Source organism: Rhinatrema bivittatum, chromosome 2 (assembly GCF_901001135.1).
Source record: "Rhinatrema bivittatum chromosome 2, aRhiBiv1.1, whole genome shotgun sequence".
Classification (NCBI taxonomy): Eukaryota; Metazoa; Chordata; class Amphibia; order Gymnophiona; family Rhinatrematidae; genus Rhinatrema; species Rhinatrema bivittatum.
In genome coordinates, this window is record NC_042616.1 from 500,943,822 (window position 1) to 500,964,861 (window position 21,040).

The 21,040-nt window shown below is 41.1% G+C and overlaps 1 protein-coding gene across 7 annotated transcripts in view; it reads left to right on the forward strand.

Annotated features, from left to right (window-relative positions):
- SYCP2L (synaptonemal complex protein 2 like) overlaps positions 1 to 21,040 on the forward strand; it is a 240,762-nt gene that overhangs the window by 19,848 nt on the left and 199,874 nt on the right. For all 7 annotated transcript variants that reach the window (XM_029590656.1, XM_029590652.1, XM_029590654.1 and 4 more), the window contains exons 2-4: positions 4,549 to 4,614; positions 10,525 to 10,662; positions 10,773 to 10,889. In XM_029590656.1, the coding sequence (XP_029446516.1) occupies positions 4,591 to 4,614; positions 10,525 to 10,662; positions 10,773 to 10,889 (279 nt within the window). In that variant the 5' untranslated portion in view covers positions 4,549 to 4,590. The remainder of the gene's footprint in view (positions 1 to 4,548; positions 4,615 to 10,524; positions 10,663 to 10,772; positions 10,890 to 21,040) is intronic.

Here is a 21,040-nt window from a genome sequence, read left to right on the forward strand (position 1 = left end):
TAGCTTGTGGTATCCTTCTTTCGTTTTATTTACAATGTGGGGTTTGAAAGAGAGTTCAGCATCGATGGTAACTCCAAGGTTCCTGGTATGGGTGGTAGGGATTATAGTTGTCATTTGTTTATCTAGGATTGTCAGGGGTGGCGGACTTGGATTGGGTTTTTTATCCATGAGTATGATTTCAGTTTTGTCGAAGTTGATTATGAGTTTCAGAGAGTTTAGAAAGTGCTTGATTGAGATAAGTAGATCTGATGTTTTTTTGTATGAGTCTTCAATTGAGTTTTGAATGGGAATTAGAAGCTGAATGTCATCAGCGTAGAAGAAATGTGAGATTCCATGATCTTTTAGTAGTTGGCAGATGGGTAGGAGGTAAATGTTGAAGAGGGTAGCGGATAAGGCTGAACCTTGTGGAACTCCAGTTTTGAGGTCAATCATTTTTGATGGGTTGTTGTTGATCACTACTTGGTATGAATGATCAGAGAGGTAGGACGAGAACCATTGTAATGTAGTACCAGAAAGGCCAATGTTTGACAGTCGTTCTAACAGTATATTGTGGTTTACTGTGTCGAAAGCGGCTGATAGGTCAAGGAGTATGAGTAGGTTTTTTTCACCTTTGTCAAAGCCTCTGATGATGATGTCATTTAGGGAGATGAGAGATTCTGTATTTAGGCTTTTTCTAAATCCATATTAGAATGGATGTAGGATGTTGTTTGTCTCCAGATAATCATCTAGTTGAGTGTGTACAACTTTTTCAATGGTTTTGGCCAGGAATGAAAGGTTTGATATAGGGCGGTAGTTGGTGAGGATTTCTGGATCTAGGTTGTTCTTTTTGAGGATTGGTTTGATGATAGCAGATTTTGAGGCATTTGGGGTAGTAGCCTTCAGTCAATGATAAGTTGACGATTTTGGTGATGGTTTTAGAAATGGTTGGTTCGATTGTTTTGAGGGAGGTTATTGGGATGGTGTCCAGTGGATGGTTGGCTGGGTTCATTTTGTTTATTATAGTTCTAATTTCAAGAGTGGAGGAGATGTCAAAGTTTGACCAGGATGAAGTTATCATGCTGTTGAGTTTGATGTTCTGCTTGTTGTTGGTTATGTTGGATTGGATGAGATGAGTTCTCTCCATACCTTTGCAGCTCACTATTGCTTAGACAAGGTTGGCAGGCAAGATTCTATCTTTGGCCAGTCTGTTCTGCACAATTTATTCTCAACTTAATACCCAACTTCTTTCCAACGGCCCATTGGGAATTTCAGGTTGTCCTCTTATCCAAAACCACCCCTGTTGTTGTGCCTGTTGCACGTCTTTGGGTGCTTTTGGTACATTGCTCGGGCATCCTCAGCTCGTTACTCTCCCTTGTGTGAGGACTACCATCCTGCTTGTCCTGTGAGAAAGCAGAGTTGCTTACCTGTAACAGGTGTTCTCACAGGACAGCAGGATGTTAGTCCTACGAAACCCACCTGCCACCCAACGGAGTTGGGTTCACTTGCGATTTGTTGTTTTATTTTTTGCACATACCTTTTACTATAAACGAGACTGAAGGGGGACCTCTGCTGGTTGCGGGGTTGGTGCTATGCTGGGTATGCCCAGAAGGTGCCATTCAAAGTTCTAGAAACTTTGACAAAAGTGTTCCATGATTGGGCTCCATCCTGATGATGTCACCCCATATGTGAGGACTAACATCCTGCTGTTCTGTGAGAACACCTGTTACAGGTAAGCAACTCTGCTAACCCTAGAATGCATTCCATCCAGTCCAGGTGATTTTTCTACTCTTTAATTTGTCATTCTGGCCTACTACATCTTCCAGGTTCACATTAATTTGGTTCAGTTCATCTGACTCGATTACCTCCCCAACATCCTGATTAGTAAAAACAGAAGCAAAGAATTCATTTAGTCTTTCTGCAATGGTCTTATCTTCCCTAAGAACCCCTTTAACCCTTGGATTTCAATGTAATGGTCCAACAGACTCCTTTACAGGTTTCTTGTTTTGGATACTTTTTAAAAACAAATTTGAGAGTTTTCCTGTTTGGCCAACATCATTTCAAATTCTTTTTGCTTGTCTAATCAATGTTTTACACTTAACTTGATAATGCTTATGCTCTTTCCTATTTTCTTCAGATGGATCCCTCTTCCAATCTTTGAAGTGTATTTTTTCTTTTGGCTAAAATAGCCTGTTTCACCTCACCTTTTAATCATGCTGATAATCGTTTTGCCTTCTTTTCACCTTTAATGCATGGAATACATCTGGTCTGCGCTTCTAAGATTGTTTAAAAATACAATGTCCATGCCTGTTGTACACATTTAACCTTTGCAGCTGCACCTTTGTGTTTTTTTTTTCTGTTTTCCTCATTTTATCACATTTTCCTTTTTGAAAATTTAGTGTTAGAGCTGTAGATTTACATAGTCCCCCGTTCCAGTCAGTTCAAATTGGATCCTGTTATAATCACTATTGCCATTGGCCCCACCACTGTTACCTCTCTCACCAAATCCTGCGTTCCACTAAAAATCTAAAATAACTCCTTCTCTCATTGGTTCCTGAATCATTGCTTCCATGAAGCAGTCATTTATTACATCCAGGAACTTTATATCTCTAGCATGTCCAGATGTTATTGTTACCCAGTCAATATTGGGGTAATTGAAATCTTCCATTATTACTGCACTGCCAAATTGGTTAGCTTCCCTGATTTCTCTTAGCATTTCATCATCTGTCTGATCATTTAGGACAGATAGATGGTAGTATATTCCTATCACTGTATTCTTAACCAACACACATGGGATTTCTACCCATATAGATTCTACTGAGCATTTAGTGTCTTGTATGATCTTTATCCTGTTAGATGTTATGCCATCCCAGACATAAAGTGCCACACCAAGTTGATCCTCACTATCATTGCGATATAATTTGTACCCTGATATAGCACTATCCCATTGGTTATCCTCCTTCCACAAGGTTTCTGAGATGCCAATTATGTCAATCTCATCATTCACTTCTGTACACTCTCTATCTTACTTCTTAGACTTCTGGCATTGGCAAACAGACATCTCAAAGTGTGTTTTGTTTGTATTCACAATCTGCTTTTCAGTTGATAAGGATAATTTGGGATCCTTTAGCTCAGGTGATTCTTTACTTATAGGCACATGGACTACTTTTGCTTTTATTGAAACCTCTCTGTTGGGATGCCATAACTCTCCTGTTTCATTAGTATCCTTTGAAGATATCTTCTTCCGAATCATCATGCACTGTTGAGGGACTGTTGGCTTCCCCCTTGTTCTAGTTTAACAGCTGCTCTATCTTCTCTTTAAAAGTTAGAGCCAGCAGCCTGGTTCCACTCTAGTTAAGATGGAGCCCATCCTTTTGGAAAAATCTCCCCCTTCCCCAAAAGGTTGTCCAATTCCAAACAAAACTGAGTCCCTCTTCCCTGCACTATCATCCCATCCATGCATTGAGACTCCAGAGCTCTGAATGCTTCTGGGGACCTGCATGTGGAACAGGGAGCATTTCATAAAATGCTACCCTGGAGGTTCTGGATTTTAGCTTTCTACATAAAATCCTAAATTTGGCTTCCAAAACCTTCCACCCACATATTCCTATGACATTGGTGCCCACATGTACCATGACAGCCGCCTTCTCCCCAGCACTGTCTAAAATCCTATCTAGGTCATGGCTGAGGTCCGCCACCTTTGCCTCAGGTAGGCAGGCATTGTGGATATCTTGAAAACCTGGCTGGATGGTCTCAGGACAAATTTGGGAAGCACTATCATAGGTCCTTTAAAGCCCACTACTTCAACCAATCAAGAAGCAAGGTGGCCCAATCTTTCCCTGCAGATTTTATCTAAATTTGTATTTATGCCAGTTCTTTTCTGGTGGTGACATATGCCCTTCTGTGGGTGGCTCCTGTAATTAGTATCCATTAACCTTGTTTCCACTTTCCTTTTTAACATTAATAAACTAAAGTAAATTGGTTAGATTATACATATTAAGTACAGAGAAAATTGAAGAATAACAAAAAACATGAATGAAGTGCCCTCTTGTGGCCATATAAGAATGTTGCTAATGAAGTGGAAAGCAGCTTCTATGCATCTTAGGCAATTCATTTAATAAAATCTTTTTTTGTCTGTAATTTTGTAGCTTCTTCCCTCTTTCCCCCAACCACCCAAAAAACATTTGAACTTCTCTAAGATAATATTGTGGTAGCAAAATATCCCATGTTGCTGGTCAATCCTGTTGTTTTCACAGTTACTCAGTTATATTTGTAAGGTGGGAATTAGTTGTTGTCGACTGGCTGGATAATGTGGAAGACCTTGAATTTTACATCCTGGCCTGGTAAAGAATGTACTTGCATTTTATTGCCATGACTTTCTATTTAGGGGCTAATAACACTAGTAAATGATTATAATACAAAATAATAAAACATTTTTTTAAATTGGTCCTTGTTAATCTTTATGAAACACATTTAGGTTTGTTTCTAAATCTTTAGAAAAGTTGCAGTGCTGCATTATGATGTGCTGTGAGACACTGCTTCATTTTTTCACTATTCCTTGCCCACCTAAAGGAAGAAGAAAATCAACAGCCAAGCAGTGAGATAAGCAAGATCATGGCTCCCTCCAAAGAACTGTATGTAAGTACCATATTGTAAAGTCCTTTTTTTTTTTTTTTTTTTTGCAGAACAATTTTTTTTTAACATGGTAATGACTGCAGAAAGACCAAATGATCCATCCAGACTGCCTGGAAAGTTTATGGTAGTAACTGCTGCTCTATACAGGTTACACCCATCTTAAATCAAACACTTGTTTGTGGGGAAATTGGATTATTAAATATCCTGCCAAATTCAGCATGAGCAGAAATGATTTTACATTTATAAAATGTTCATTTTTTTTTATCCAATTAGCATCTTATTATATTCCATAGTCCTAGCTTGGAATTAAATATTCTGTCAACATTTATTGTAAAGAAACCCATCTGGTGAGTAATTAAATGTGGTAATACAATATTAAATTCACCTATTTTTCAATAGACTTTTTTTTTTTTAATAAAGTGTTTATGACCATCATAGAAGATGCTAAAATCCACTTATTTGCAGGAAATCAAACTGATCTAACCTAGACATCTTAATTATCATTGGTCATAGGAGCAATATTTTTGAGATTTTTTGTTTTTGTTTTCAAATTGCAAGTAAACTTAACTTGAAGACATTCCTGATAATCCACTGTTCGTTTGTTTGGTTTTTTTTTTTCTCTCTCTCTAAAGATGCTTCCCAATGGTGTTTCGGTTTCTAAAATAGTTACGACTACACTATTTTCATTCACAGGAGTCTTCACTGCATCCATACTTTATAAAAAGTCTTTGTCTATTGAAACAGGTGAATTTAATATTGTATTACATATTCTGCTACATGGCTCCATTTAACCTAAATAACTGTATTATGGACAGTTGGGAGGTAGATGAGATGTAATGAGATTGATTTTAGCACTAAATTATATATATATATATATTTAGTGCTAAAATCAATGTAAGAGCATAGTACTACTTTTTAAAACAAAACTTACTTCTGGTTCCTCTCCTCTTTGTCAGGGCTAGTCAGTTGAGCCTGCACTTTGCATGCTGCTCTCTGACTGGCCATGTGAGTGGCTGGCTGGAGGGATCCAAAATGAGCTGGTAGTGGAGAAATTTTGTTTTGTTAAGCTTTTCTAATTATAAAATGTTTCTTTTAAGATCAGAGCTCTTGTGTTTACAGTATTTCAGAACATGTGCAAATGAATGAATCTATCTGAGGTGGTGATGTAACACAGGATGGCCGAGTGGGGGTAGAGGAGTTTATTCCTTTCTTTAGGCCCATTCAATGCCAAAGTGCCACTCGTGTTGTGATACCTTGTTTTGAATTTTCTTATTTATATAATCAACAAAGATTTGTTGGCCTTGTTTTTCTTAGGTGCTTCATTTTTATGTTTATGGCTTCTTTGAGCTGATTTTTGTTTTCTTTGAGGGTGATGGCTACTGATTTTACTTCAGGTGTCAGCTTTTACAAGAAAACTATTCAGGTTGTCATCGATATGTCAATCTAGTTTTAGAAAATAGGACTTGTGGCAGGATCACTCAACTATTGTCTTTGCCCAGGAAAAAAAACGTTTGACCAATACAGCCTCTTGGCCCAAATTTCTTGAAATGAGATAAACACAAATATTCTAACTAGAGCAGACCAGACCTGGAGATTGTCCTCTTCTGCTGGCCTGAAAGACAGTGGATTTTTGTAACTGGAGAGCTCCTTTCTGCCTGTTGGTCTGCTCCAGTTTTACTCTCCTAGCAAAAGGAAAGGGATCTATGCAAGCTGAAACACATGGGGGAGAAGAGCATAGAAGAGAAAATGTGTAGGACTCTTGATAATCTATCTCCACCTAGGATGCTGAGAGAATAATTTTAGTAGATATCTTTGTGGGTAAGAAGTGTAGCATTTAGGACATCCATGAGAGAAAAGAAAATAGTTTATATATTGGGGAAAAGGATGCGCTACATTTCATGCTCTTAAACTTTAGCTAAATGTGCTGATGTTGAAGGCTTTGCAAGACAGGTCAGATGAGTACAGAATGGCATCACAGAGAATTATAACACTGGATATAGCGGACAACTACTCTGCATAAATTGGTGTGCTGAACCTGCCAATGACTTCATCCCCAAAGTGTGTGGGCATTGTGTGCCACTTCCTGGTGCCGTGGCAGGTGATAGATGAGCTGCAACTTAAAATTTAATACACCTCACGCCATTTCATGTATTCTATATATGTAGCAGTGTTGTGGAGGGAGGCATAAATCTGCATCAGTGTCTAACTGGAAGTGATTGTTATGATAGAGAAGGCAGCTAAGAAGGAAACCAGAAAGAGAAATGTAGTAAAGGCAAAATGCTGCAAATGTAAGACTTGCATGTAGCATGTGTAGTCTCCAACTTATGACTGCATGTATGAAAAATATGTGGAGATGTAGGTCTAAAACTCAAGAGCAAATTAAACTTAATAAACTAGAGTCCTTTTTAAAATAAACATCAGTTACAGTAAACTGTGACTTGTCAGTTACCTATTGATGTAGTGGAGTAGAGAGAATCTTAAAAGCAGCAAAAAGCTTGCCCTAGGAAAAGAAATTAAGCATGCAGTCAAGGTGGCTTCAGATGAGGAAGAGCAATCTGATCCTATGTTTTAGAACATAGGGCCTCATTTACCAATATCGCATTGGTAACGCATTAAGGGGCGTGTCCCATGCAAATGATGTTTTTTTCGTGCAGTGGGGAAACATCGCGTGCGGCGATGTTTTCGCGATTTGCGCAAATGTGTTCGTAAATCACGAAATAACTTCGCAGTGCGCGATAAAACCAACAAAGAATCATCACACTGCACGAAAGTGTCCGGACAGCCTAGTTCCGCTCTTAGGTGCTGCAAGCAACATATTGTATGAAACTCAGCAATTGTCACACACCTCAGTAGAGAGAGAGGTTGAGAGAGAGAGAGAGAGAGACTGAGACTGAGAGACTGGCCATAATAGCATGTCCCATACATAGGTATTTGTATCCCTAGGATAGGCCCACCTAGTAACTCGAGGTGGGGATTAGGTATGAGCGTAGGGGGTTGGGGGCCACTTTCACATTCAACATGAGACATACGAACAGAACAGTGGTCTCTTGTGAAGATTTGCTGGCCTTTGGAGTGAGGAAACTCACTCAAAGATGAGATTTGGGCAAGGGTCTCTCAACCTAGCTTGATGTTACCCAGGTAGAGAGTCCATCAAGCTAGGTTAGTGCGCACTAACTCCCGTTAGTGCGCACTAACACGATTTAATGATTGTTAACGATAAATCGTTAGAATTTCTATTGTATTGTGTTCTATAATGATTTAAGACGATATTAAAATTATCGGACGATAATTTTAATCGTTGAAAAACGATTCACATCCCTAGCCTAAAATGGATACTGTAGTTGCAGCAGCTACCCATTGGAAGGAGGGTTGGCACTAAGGGACTCTGGATTTGTTGAAGCAGTCTTTCAAAATTGCCAGTCTCTCTCTGCAAGTAGTATGTGGTGCTGCATACCTGGTCAGGACACTAATTGGGTGGATTTATCATTGCTAGGAGTTATCATAAGATAAGAACATAAGATATGCCATACTGGATCAGACCAAGGGTCCATCAAACCCAGCATCCTGACTCCAACAGTGGCCAATCCAAGCCACAAGCTCCTGGCAAGTACCCAAACACCAAATAAATCTCAAGCTACTATTGCTTATTATTTAATAGCAATTTATGCATTTTTTTACTCTAAAAAAAAAAAAAAGTTTGGATAATTTTCTAAATACAGTTACACTGTTATGGCCGCCGGTTGTGGAATCTGTGGAGACTCTGCTCCCCTCACAAAAGATTGCCAAGTTGAAGTCTGGATCAGCTTTCCTAGCAAGCTCCACATATGATCTTATAAGGGTGTCTGCTAAACATGTGGCAACAGCATCATTTACAGCCAGGAGGTTATGTGGCTGAAAAATGGGGCCAGTGGATTCTGTATCCAAGGCTTTCTTTAGTAAATTTTGTATTTAAGGGATGCCCCTGGTGTGAGGAGGAAATAGATAATTGGGAGAGTCCACGTCCCAAAGGTTCTCTGAGAGTAGCTTTAGGTTCCATGCAATTTTGGCACGTGATAAGCTCAGAGATGCCAACCAATGTAATCAGGGAAGGTCTTATGAGTCTCAAAAGTTTAGGACACTTTTTAAGACTCAGCCCTTTTGTAATAGCAGAAGGGCCAGTTGAAATGGGGGTATGCAGGGACCTATGTGTTCCAAATTTGTCCAATGATAGCAGAGGGTGAACCATCTGGCTATCTCTTGTGGGTGGTAGTTTACAGTATATGAAGCATGCACCCGCATTAGAGGACTGGTAGGGGCTGGAGATCATTCAGCAGGGTAACACCCTCTTAAGTGAATGACCTCCATAATTTTAGACAATCTTGTCCCCCTGCAGGTTGGCCACGAAGAGTTTGTTGTTCAGTTAACATTTAGATTGGAACCCAAGCTTCTGGCTTGTAGTAACCAATGCCTTCTCAGAAGTGGAAAAAGGGGTGTTACTCAATCTACTTCATGGTGCAAAAGATGACTGGTTCCTTCTCACCGATGCTGGATTTGAAACATGTAAACCAGTTCCTGTGGGTCTCGCATTTTCACATGGAAGTTCAGTGACCAATGGCCATGTTATAGTTGGCTTCATGGCTCGATATGGTTCTGTCAAGGACATACTTAGCAGTTCATGTGTCTGGTGTGTACTAGCTTATTGTAAGGTGTAGACTACTAGTCAGACATCTGATAGAACAATTGCAGTTTCTTTTTCTGAGTAGTTTCACACAATTTTTAAAAGTGAAACTGTAGAGGCCATCATATAGTTGAAGATACCATCTTTGTGTTGCTTCAGGACTGCACTTTGGTCCAGTCTGTGTGCAGCAAGAGTGCAAGCTCTGGTTCATTTGTACACATCCTTTTAGCTCTGCTACACCTTTTGACACCTATCACTTGGATGGAAGCAGTTTTCTTACAAGGTTTTTGTTAACCTTTGTCAATACTGTCTTGACCTCATGTAGAAATCCAATTGCAATGGTTAATTTTCTTTGAGTTAACATTTTACATAATTGACAAAAGCACAGTTTTCAGTCATTTTAGGCAAATAGACTGAGTAATTACTAATGTAACCTCGTCTAGATCATTTTATGGTTTAGGTTATTGCTAATACACCCTATGTTACATCTTTGCTTTCTTTTGGGTGCTATTGGCATCCTTAAATCTTTCCAAGTTTTTGCCTTTAGTAATTTGGGTATTTTTGTTACAATTCTTTGATGTTCAGATCCCTTGTTTCAGATCTTTAGGGACAACTTGCTTTGTCATTTCATGGTTTATAGCTATTTTGTAATCTACAATACCGATAAATATTAAAAGTGTTGCTGATTAAATAGGAAAGTATAATAGGGGCTGTATCTATCTGATCTTTATAGTTCCTGTGCCATATCTTTTGGAGTGAATCTTTCTGAAATCATTCCCTTTTACTTATCCCTTTTTATTTTCAAATATGACCATACTAAGGTTGTATTTTATTTTAGTGTGATTTTTTTTTTTTTATCACTGCTTAATGCCAAATCTAATATAGAATTCCATCTAGTGTAAAGCCTTGACTTTTTTTTTTTTTTTTCAATTTTAAATGTCCAGTCATTGAAATTGGCAGCAGTTAAAAAAAAACCAAAAAACCTGCCAAATCAATATTGCCTTCCCATTTTCAATACTTACCTATTTGATCTCTGACTTTGCCCTTGCCCTTGAATTTCCCCTACCACTAGGGATTCTCTATGCTTTTCCCATGCTTTTCTGAGTTCTATTATTTTCTTTTCCTCCTTTTCCTTAAATGTGTCACTATCTATCTGTGAAGGAATACTTTATTTCTCCTCCTTTACATCATAAACATTTTTTTAAAATGTGTGTCCTGCTTGTGAATGTTTTTGTTCTCTTTCTTTCAACTTCTAGCTGGAATCCCTCTTAATTGATGCTTTCAAGGGTAAGGGATTTCAGAAAATAAATGAACTGCTTCAAGAAAAAGGTGTATGGACTTCTCAAAAATACAGTAAACTACAGCTGAATCAGTTGGACAGACTGGTCAACAAGGCAAGTATTGCAGCTTTGCTTGGGAAACAGGCATACAATGTTGGCTTATGTAGTTGTGCTCTTAACATTTTGTGATCATATGGCTTGCTTTTTTTTTTTTTTTTTTTAAGGAGTTGGACAAGAATGAATTTGGAAATGTTTCATTGTTGATGAAATGCATCCAGCAATTCTGTGCAAGTCATTTGGATGAAGAGGCTGCTTTGATTCAGCAGGGTCTGGTTCCAAAGATAAGTATAGCAATACCTGTATTGGGAAGACTTTGCCAATGGGTGAATACCTAAATGAAATGCAGATTGGGCTGCATTTCATTTAGGTATTCACCTAAATGAATTGTATTTCATTGAATTGTAATCTAAAATTTGTCAAGTCATCTAGAAATATTTTCTCTGATCTAGTTTTCATCTATCCCACCTCACTTTGTTCATGTAAAGGCAATAAAGCCTTTTCGTGTGTGATTTCATGATACATAGGGATGCTTCTGGTGGCGAGCACAAGGTGAAATCCAAATGTTACCCGCCTCAGAGCTCTTTGTATAGCTTCTAACCAAACACCCTTGGAGTTAATGCAAAATTGGTCAAGGTTTGGACCGAAATTGCTGATGTTAATAATAATCCTTTGCAGCTATCAGATTATGGATGAACCAAACCATTGGATCACTTGTCCCACAAGAAGTACTCTTAGCTGTTTTCTTATTTGTATTTAATCGCTTACTGCCTAAGCTCCTAGTGATTTACAATTTTCAGACATACATAATTGTACAAATGATATGAACAAACCAAAAAGTTATAAAAACAATTTTAACATGAAACAAATATAATAAAATAAAAAAAAGTAACCTTCTTGAGAGAGATGAACTGAGATCCATTGCTGGCTGTGACCTTCAGTGAAAGCCTTCTTTCAGTCTCAGAAATTTAGTGCTCCTTTTGTTATGGGTTACCTGTGAAGTTTAATGTTTTTTTTTTTTTTTTTTTTTTTTTTTTTTAGAGACACTTACTGTAGAGAAAAGGTCACTTTGATTGTTACAAAAGTCTCCTCTTCCAGATGTGATTGAGGATCAGTGGAAGCAGATTGTGATCATGGTGGAAACTCAAACAAGTAGAAGAAAACCACCAGATTATATGCATTTTTAACATGAGGAAGCAAGACCAGCAGCTCGCTCTCCAATTACCCCCCTCCCTGTACAAAAAAAACAGCAACATCGTTATGGCGTTAAAACAAGGCCGCAGTTTATTACAAAAAACATAACCCGAGCCCCCACAACTTATTATACATAGACACCAAATGCGTATTCCCCCTCCCCCTCCTCCATCCTGCCCCTCTTCACTTACCACCGCGTTCCAGTGACAAGACTACGTTGACGCTCCCCCATCTCTTACCCCGCCATGGCTCTAGTGAGGGTAAGCGTGCGGCCTGAGCATCGCCCCCCCCCCCCCCCCCGCCTTGCTCATAGGCCTTCCCATGTAGCAGCCCCAAAACATTAAATTAACAATTTAAAACCATTTTCCTGACTTTTTCCCCCACACAATTTTGTGTTTGGAATAGGTGCACCCTTCACTAACTGGCATTGGGGGGGGGGGGGGGATGATCCCCCCCCACCCTTTTTTGAATACTTGGGGGGCGGGGGGGAGTAAAGACCATTTTTGAAAGCTGTTTTCTTCACTGCTTCCCACACAGTCACACCTTTCTCTCTTAGCACAACTTTTTTTTTGTTTTGATTTTTTGCTATCCATACGAGTATGTTGGTAACCCTATTTAACAGGCCATACCCAGTGTTTTTTGTATCGCTTGATGTAAAATATAAACTTGCAGTTTTATTTTACTACTATACTTTTTCCCATTTAATGTCTTGGTTGGATTTACTGCCTACTTACACAATACTAGTAAATGGGTTAATTGCTGTCTTATTCTGGCGTACCATGGATCGGGGTGGGGAGTACCAGACCAAGGGGAGCTACAGCGTGGCGGCGCTGCTAGAATGGGGAAAAGTTGTTGTTGTGTGTTTGGTTTTTGTTTTTTTCTTTGCCTGTATCACATCTAAGTAATACCCAGCCACTCTTAGTGATGTACCGTAACCTTGGCCTTGTGAATTCTAGAAAATTGGTGCAAGGGGGAGCAGGTTGATTATAAATAGGGATTTTTTTTTTTTTTGTGCTGAATATTCTTTTGGGCACAGCATTGCAGGAGATAGACAGCATTATAGAAACAGAGCAGGTTGACACAGTATAAAAGTGATGAGCTGTACCTGCGACTCTGCACAGGAGACATTAATAGCCTTTTGTGTGTGCCGTCACACTAACTCAGTCCAGAGCTTTCCCCATGTGATAACGCCCATAGAAGGGGGGGGGGGGGGACACTCTTCAGGAAATTACTGTGCGAGGGGCCCCTAGTAGAGAAAGTGATTCAACACCATGTGAAAGTACTTTTTCAGAGGAGCCACCAACATTTTGCTCAAAAGGGGACACAATTACAGAGCGGAAGGAAATGTTTGCTCCAGCAGAGACTGCTCCACTTGACCCTGCATCTCTTATAATGGCTGCAGGAAAAGTAAGAGGCAGCCAGGAAGCCCCAGAATAACAACAGATTCTACAAACAAATGAGAACTTTTTTTGCGAAGATACTTGTCCTTGCAGGGGAAGACTATTAAGAAGCTTGAATTGAGCAAGCCACCCAGATGGTCCCTGAGTGGGAATGCTCTGCTTTGGAGAAGATGGAGACTAGGAGAGAGTCTCCGTGGCTCTGTTCTGGAAACTTACGGAGCAGTGTGAACTGAGAATCCAGTGGCCACAGCCGAAGAGTGCATGGAAGCCCTGGATAGCACATTTGGCACTACTGAAAGTGGATCAGACCCGGGTTTCCGGTTCAGACAGTCCGGTCAAAGAGATGGGTAAAAGCTGTCTAACTAGGTGAGATGTCTGGAGGCTGTATTGCAGAGAATGGTTAGAAAAGGGGACTAGCACCTGCTGACAAAGATATGGCCTTATTGGAGCAGTAATTGCAGGGTGCGCCACAGTATGACTGGTTATTGATACATTTCTGGCTATGGGAAAGGAAGGGAAAGCCCCCAGGCTTCCTGCAGTTGCTAAGACATTAGAGTTGAAGTGGAACAAGAGGCAGCCAGCCAAGCATTGTTGGAGGTCAAACTAGCCAGGGAGCAGCTGGCCAAGATCTATGTTAAACTTGCTGAGGTATCCTACTTGACAGAATCTGCTCACAAACTACAAGAGGAGGTCGCCTCATTGAAAGCCCATTATGTCTCTGTCCCTTCTCAACCACAAATGCTTTACCTGGTTGCCCCTATGACCAGTGCTGACTGGGGTGAAGAATGGTCCTGATTACTTGCTGACTTGCAGCAGGAGATAGAGGCTTTGAATGCAGTCTTGGGGCCTGCTTTGGGACCTACAAATACTGTAGCCAACCTATCCCTGAAGAGGCCATGGGAGAACTTTCTAGAATCCTACAGTTAGTCGATCTCATGAGTCAGAGCCACTGAGGAAACTGTTCTGTTATTGGGGTGGCTAAGATGGCTACAGGGTTAAAGTCTTCAGAAACCCAGAAGATTTATATTTGGTGGTACAGAGATTAACTTCTTCCTTGTCTCCTCCAGGAAAACTTCAGAGGGGCCTGTAATGGAACAACTGAGACCCTGCATTGCTGTCAGCTCCAGCATACATCCTATAGACCAGGGATGGCGAACTCCAGTCCTCGAGGGCCACAAACAGGCCCGACTTTCAGGATATCCACAATGAGCACACATGAGAAAGATTTGCATCCAGTGGAGGCAGTGCATGCAAATCTTTCTCATGCATATTCATTGTGGATATCCTGAAAACCTGGCCTGTTTGCAGCCCTCAAGGACTGGAGTTCACCATCCCTGCTATAGACCCTCATTCATTCCCACCTACCAGTAGGGCTGGTTGGGCCCAAGCCTATTGTTGCTGTGAAAGTAGAGGGTCACCCTGTAAAAGCACCTTTAAATAGTGGGTCATAAATTACCATCATTTTTGACTACTGATATGAAGCTCATCAGAGACACTTACCTATACATCCTATAGACTGGTTGACCATCTGGGGACTGAGTCAAGCTACCCCTATCGATGGTATGCAGTAGTGGATGTAGAAATCCTAGAAAATGTGATGAGGATCTAGGAAACCCTAACCGTGTTAGCACTGGTGTGTCCCAAGGCTAAAGGTCAAGATAATACTTCTTTCATCATTGGAACCAATGCCAGTTTGTTTCAGTGGCTGCCTAAGATGTTGGCAGGACCCAACTATACCAATGTGTTAATCATCCATCTGTTGTCCCTAGCAGCCTACCACCAGGGAACACTGTCAAACCCCCTAATGATTGAAGAGGATTTGGATCCAGTTTGGGGTGCTTCCCCCCCCCCCCCCCCCCAGCTACTTGTTACCTCCTGGGGCTACCTCATCTGTAACCTGCCACCTGGAGTGTCCACTAGAGATGGACACAAATTGTAATGGTAGAAGCCTTCCCAAATACTCTGCTGCCCGGAGGACTGTTACTTCAACAAGGGGTTATGCACACACCCAAAGCTTGAAGGATGACTAGCTGCAGGTCTGGGTGCAAAATGAATCAAAAAAAGAGATCATCTTGGACAAAGGCTCAGATAGCCTGAGCTTACATTGTGGACTTTGTGGTGGTAGGTTCCCTACAGAAGCCACACTAATCTACTCCTCATTTAACTTTCAGGACTCCCTGTGCTTCCCCCGAGTGGAAAGAGTGATTATTTCAGCAACTGTCCAAGCATGGCAATGTTTTCCACCCATGAGTGGGTTGTGGGGTTGGCCAAAGGAATAGAACACCCTATACTCCTGCATGACACCTGTCACTTCCATGAAAAGTCATGGTGACTAGCCCCAGGTAACACTGAGGATGTCTGAAAACATCTACAGGAGCTGTTGGAATAATACAGGAAACAAAATACCCTTATGACTCCCCATAGTGGTGGCTAGGAAGAAGAATGAGGCAGTTCTGGACGAGCAGAGACTACTGAACATTGAACAAAAGAACTATTTCAGACCAGTACACCCTGCTGAGGATAGATGTATTTTATCTGACTGGAAGCAAGTGGTACTTTGTTAGATCTAAGTGAATATTACCAGGTCACCCATGAAAGAAAATATGAAAACATTGTTCTCTATCCCCTGGGTTTCTATCAGTTTGAGGATATGCCCCAAGGATTTACAGGAGATCGGAATTCGTTCCAACAACTATTGGGGGAAAAAAAAACCTATGGAAGACATGAATCTCCTGGAAGTGCTGGGGTACCTAGATGACCTCATTGCTTTTTGGAAAGACATTAAAAGAGCATGAGGCCAAGGTGATGAAGGCCCTGGATCTGTTGGAAGCTCAGGGGCTCAAACTGTCTCTGGACAAGTGTCCTGCCTGCTTCAAGTGAAATGTGGGGCATATTGTCAGAGAAGGGCATCATTACAGCCCCTGACAAAATTGCAGCAGTGACTACATGGTTGAGGCCTACCAATTTGAAGCCCCTGAGATCCTTTTTAGGATTTTGTGGCTATTACAGGAGATTCATTCAGAACTATTCCTTGATAATACGACCCTTGACAGATCTCACAACAGGTTATCCCTGAGAAGAGAAAAGGCCAAGGCCCCTGACTCAGGAATTAATATTTCAAGCCCTCTGACCCGTTTGGTGCCAGGTGGCCCACAGACTTTGAAGAGGCTTTTAGAGAAATCATTTATCGACTGTCGCACACCCTGTGTTGGTTTTGCTTACAGCCGTCTGCCATATATCCTGCATACTGATGTTTACCTGGAGGAGGATGGGGCACTGTACTATAACAAGAGGACTACAATTGCATGTGGCCTGTTGCTTTTGCTAGTAGGAAGTTAAGTATGCTGTGCTTTAGTTTGAATTCTTAGCATTAAAATGGGATATAATGGACAAATTCCATGATCACCTGTATGGTGCTAATTTCACTGTGTGCACAGACAAATGTGACATAGATACTCACCACTGCTAAGCTCAATGCAACAGGGCACCAATGGCTGGCTGCTTTAGCCATATGACTTAGCCTTATGGGGACAATATTTTAAGTCAAATGTTTATGCTCTGTTATGAAGGGCCAGCAGTAAAGGCTCAGACAAATAGGTACAGGTGCAGGAGGATTGTGTAAACTTCCAGATGAGGTAAAAGCAATAGCTTTGCTGGTACCGTCTCCACTGCCTTGCCAGTTGCCTACACCAGAGTTGCCAGTCTAAAGGGGTAAGGGCTACCCTCATTATGGAAAACTGATCTTCAAAAGGCTCAGAAATGTGACTCTGAGCTAAGAAGTACCACAGGCCAGCTATGTCTGTGTTTTTATAGCACCCAAATGTTCCTCTGTTGCTGAGAGAGTGGGATTGCATAGTGTTGACTGATGTCTTACTGTACCAGATCACTCAAGACACTGCATCTATAGTAAAGAAACTAATATTGCCTCCAGAAGTTCAGGTGGTGTGTACTGAGGAGCTTGAATGCTGATGCTACTGGGTACATGGGATAGATCACACTACTGAGTTAGGGTCAGATTCTATTGACCCCGGCAGTCAGCAAATGTGGAAGCATGTGGATAGACCTGTGGGAGGTGCATTATGTGGAAGATCCTGCTTACTAGAGCTGCCCTCTTGACTAAAATCACCAGCAAGGGCCCCCTCGATCTGATTTGCATCAATTTTCCTGTGCTTAGAAAATGACAGCTGCAATATTGGTAACATCCTAGTAGTTACTGATCACTAGGTACTCCCAGGTGTTCCCCCACCAAAGATCAGCATGTAACTACTGTGGCGAAGGTACTATAGGAGAATTATTTTGTCCATTGTGGATTTCCTAATCATATCCACTAATAATAATAAAGGTCGAGACTTTTGAAAGCTGCCTGATTAAAGAAATGTCAGAGTGGTGTGTGGGGTGTTTTTTTTTTGGGGGGGGGTTGTGATTTCCACCCCCCCAACCCGAGCAATTTAATCAAACCCTGTTAAACATGCTGAGTCCTCTAGATCTCCAGTAAAAACATAAATGGAGCCAGCATGTGAGTAGCTTGGTTCATACCTATAATTGTACAACGAATGATGCCACTGGATATTTTCCTTACTACCTCATGTTTGGGGTACACTCCAAATCCATACATCCACCGGCAACTGGGCCTCTCTACCAAACTCCACAAAAAGCCATCTCAAGTACATTGAGGACTTGAAGGAGCAATTGAACCTGGCCTTACCAGGCAGCCTCTAAAGCAGCAGGAAGATGAAATGCCAGTAACAGTCAGATATGCCAATGTTAAGAATCATGAATAGAGTGATGGGGAAAACATAAGCTGGCCAATTTGTGGCACAAAGAACCATATCTCATTTTCTCCAAGTTACCAAACCCCACCTGTCTACCGAGAATGGCCAGAAAGGTCAAGGCCCTGAAAGAACATTACACTGGAATCTCCTGCTTCCCCCTAGAGCAGATGGTGCGATTGCCCTCACTTAACACTGCTCCCTCATCTGCATGCCAGCCACAGAGATTCTGGTAACGGAGGGGTTGACAGTGTAGTGCACCTGTGACCACAAAGGTTTCCCCAGACCAATTAGTAGAACCATCGCACAGTGAGGACTCTTGTCAGAGATGGGATATTCTTCTGCATTCACACAAAGGAAGAGTTCTGATCCCATCAAGTTGGTGAGGCTTTTCACCCAAATACCATCAGTTAAACCACTGGGGGCACAATGCCCTCAGACAGGTGAGGGGTCCCACTTATCCCCTTCTTGCACCAATTCAAACACTTTCTATAACCTCATTGCTGCTTGTGCCTGGATCTGTTAGGGCCACCACTGATGAGCTGGGTGAATCTCCTGCTTCAAGGAGCCCCAAACTCCTGCCTGAGCTAATGAATGGGGATGATGAGGCTTTGGGCAGTGTAGAACCTGTTGGGGCACCCCAGAAAGCACTTGGTGCCTCTTGCTATAGCAAAGATACAGAAGATGATCCCTAGTTGGAAAAGAGTGGGGGAGGAGAAGAACCATTAGGAAAAAGGGTGATTACGACTGTACAGAGTTCACTTAAAATGTACAATAATTCCTCAGCCAACAGCCTTCTGGGGGGTAGTGGCTACTAGAAAAAGAACCCTAGATTTGAATTGACTTGATAAAGTGAAAGTTAATATTGCTGGTTCGTTAGTAATTGAGTGCATTAGAAAGAGGTGGTTTTAACCAGTTTCCTTTTTAGAGATGTTGAGGACATGTTCCCCATTTAAGTGGGAGGGGAGTGTAGTAAGCTACTCTAAACCAGGTTTCTTCTCCCACGAGTTTGTGTGCCTTAGTGTTGACTAAGCTATGTCTGGATCTGAGTGATGAGTTTTGGACCTGTCAAAACTGGGTTTTCAACCTTGCAGAGACTGCAAGCCACAACAGCCAAGACTAAGGAATATAAAAAATACATCAAAAACCCCAGTGTGCTCTGCTGTGAATGATGAATATTATGCAAGAACAAGCATCCAGTATTCAGTGTTAAAAAGATTGGAAAAGGGCTGTACTGTTTAGCCTGCTCAGAGAATAGTACTACATAGCCAGTAGAGGAGGAAGCCAAAGGAATGCTGGGAGACTATTTAAAATAGAAAAGATGCAATTTGGCTGACTCTGTGTGTGCAGGGTAGAGATGGCCAGGAGTTTGAGCCAGGAGCCTGGAAGAGGCGTGCATGGGGCAGCTCTGCACTCAGTTCTCCTGAAGAGCTAATTATCGAGAGGGAGAGACAGACATTTGTGCTCTGAGGGAACAGAGACAGCAGTTCTTGTTGCATACATGAGCAACGTGTAAAATCCCAAGAAGAGACAGAGGAGTGAAGAACTGAGACGCACAGAATTTCTTTTCAGAGATATCCAGGCCCAGGAGCACATGGTTGGATCACCCTCCAAAGAGAATGAGTTAAGTAATCTAAACTTTGCATGAAGAATGTCTTGGCAGAGGAGGGAGAAGGTTCATTTCTTTGTCTCTTGTCATAAATTCAGTATTTCATCTTAATTGCTTCAGTCTTTCAGCTGAAGTCTAGCATAAACCCTAGCTGGTGGGTACAGCCACATGAGATAGCACTGGGAAAGAGAAGCTGATGGACCTTGGTCTTTCAGTAAGAGACTGAAACCAGGCCAGCTTTTTGTTTAGTACCAAATAAACCATTTGGGGAAGAGAGAGAGACCTTTTATACACTGCAGTGCTTGTCTATTTGGTTTGTCATCTAACCAGCTCTACCATCAAGAGGGACCATGTTCCTGTTTTGTTTAGTTTTTTTAACTATCCATATGAGTATGTAGGTTGCCCTGAATAACAGGCCATACCCACTGTTTCTGCATTGCTTGATACAAAATAAGAAAACTGCACATTTATATTATTCTTCACTATGTACTCTTTCCCATTTAATATTCTGGTTGGATTTGCATCTACTTACAATATTAATTAAAGGGCTAATTACTGTTTCATTCTGGTGTGGTGATTTTTATCTGGTCTGTGGTGCCACAAGTGAGAGGTTGTGTGGGAAGGACACATAATTGTGGTATTGGTGTAACCAGAACCCTGTCTCATCCCCCCACTCAGACTATGAACCTGAAGATAAATCATATTAGTAAATGTTTCTCATGTGGTACTCCCCACCTTAGGCATAGGGGTCATTCATAGTCTGGACCACATATAACTACTTAGCCTTTCAAAAACTAAGGAAAAGAGTTTACTTCCCGATACAGTTTAATGGTATTCCTTCACATAATGAGCACATGCCCTATGCCTGGTAGATACCGATTTGGTATCAGCTGACCCAGGAACATTTAAAAGCAATTGCTGTGATGATTGAAGAGCCCTAGACGGATTGTAATACATTGAATGGTCCATTAAGTATTTTGGGCCTGCCTGATGGAGTGGCCAAAATACCTGGCAAAAAGATATTAAATGTAATCCTGTATTTTGAAGGTAACCAGTGAAGCTCCTCCAAAGAGCGTTGATAGCATTTCACAGTATTGTGTCTTCATCCTGGTCAGGTGGATGATTATACTCCTATTATGCTTTTTCTCCTCTCCCAGGGAATTTCTATCCATAGAGATTCCACAGCACGCTTGTTTTCCTGTTTCACTTTTATCCCAGTTTACTGTATTTATTTATTTTGAATTTTTCTATACCGGCGTTCATGTGGCAAAGACATATCACGTCAGTTTACATTGAAACAGTTGTTGAATAATAGCATTACATGGAACAGGGTTTTGCAACTGGGAGCCAGGGAATAACTGGGTACATACAGTCTGAAACATTAACAATCCAGAGTCACAACAAACATTAATTTGCAATTACATTAAACTAAAAATAAGATTACAATACAATCAAAAAAATTT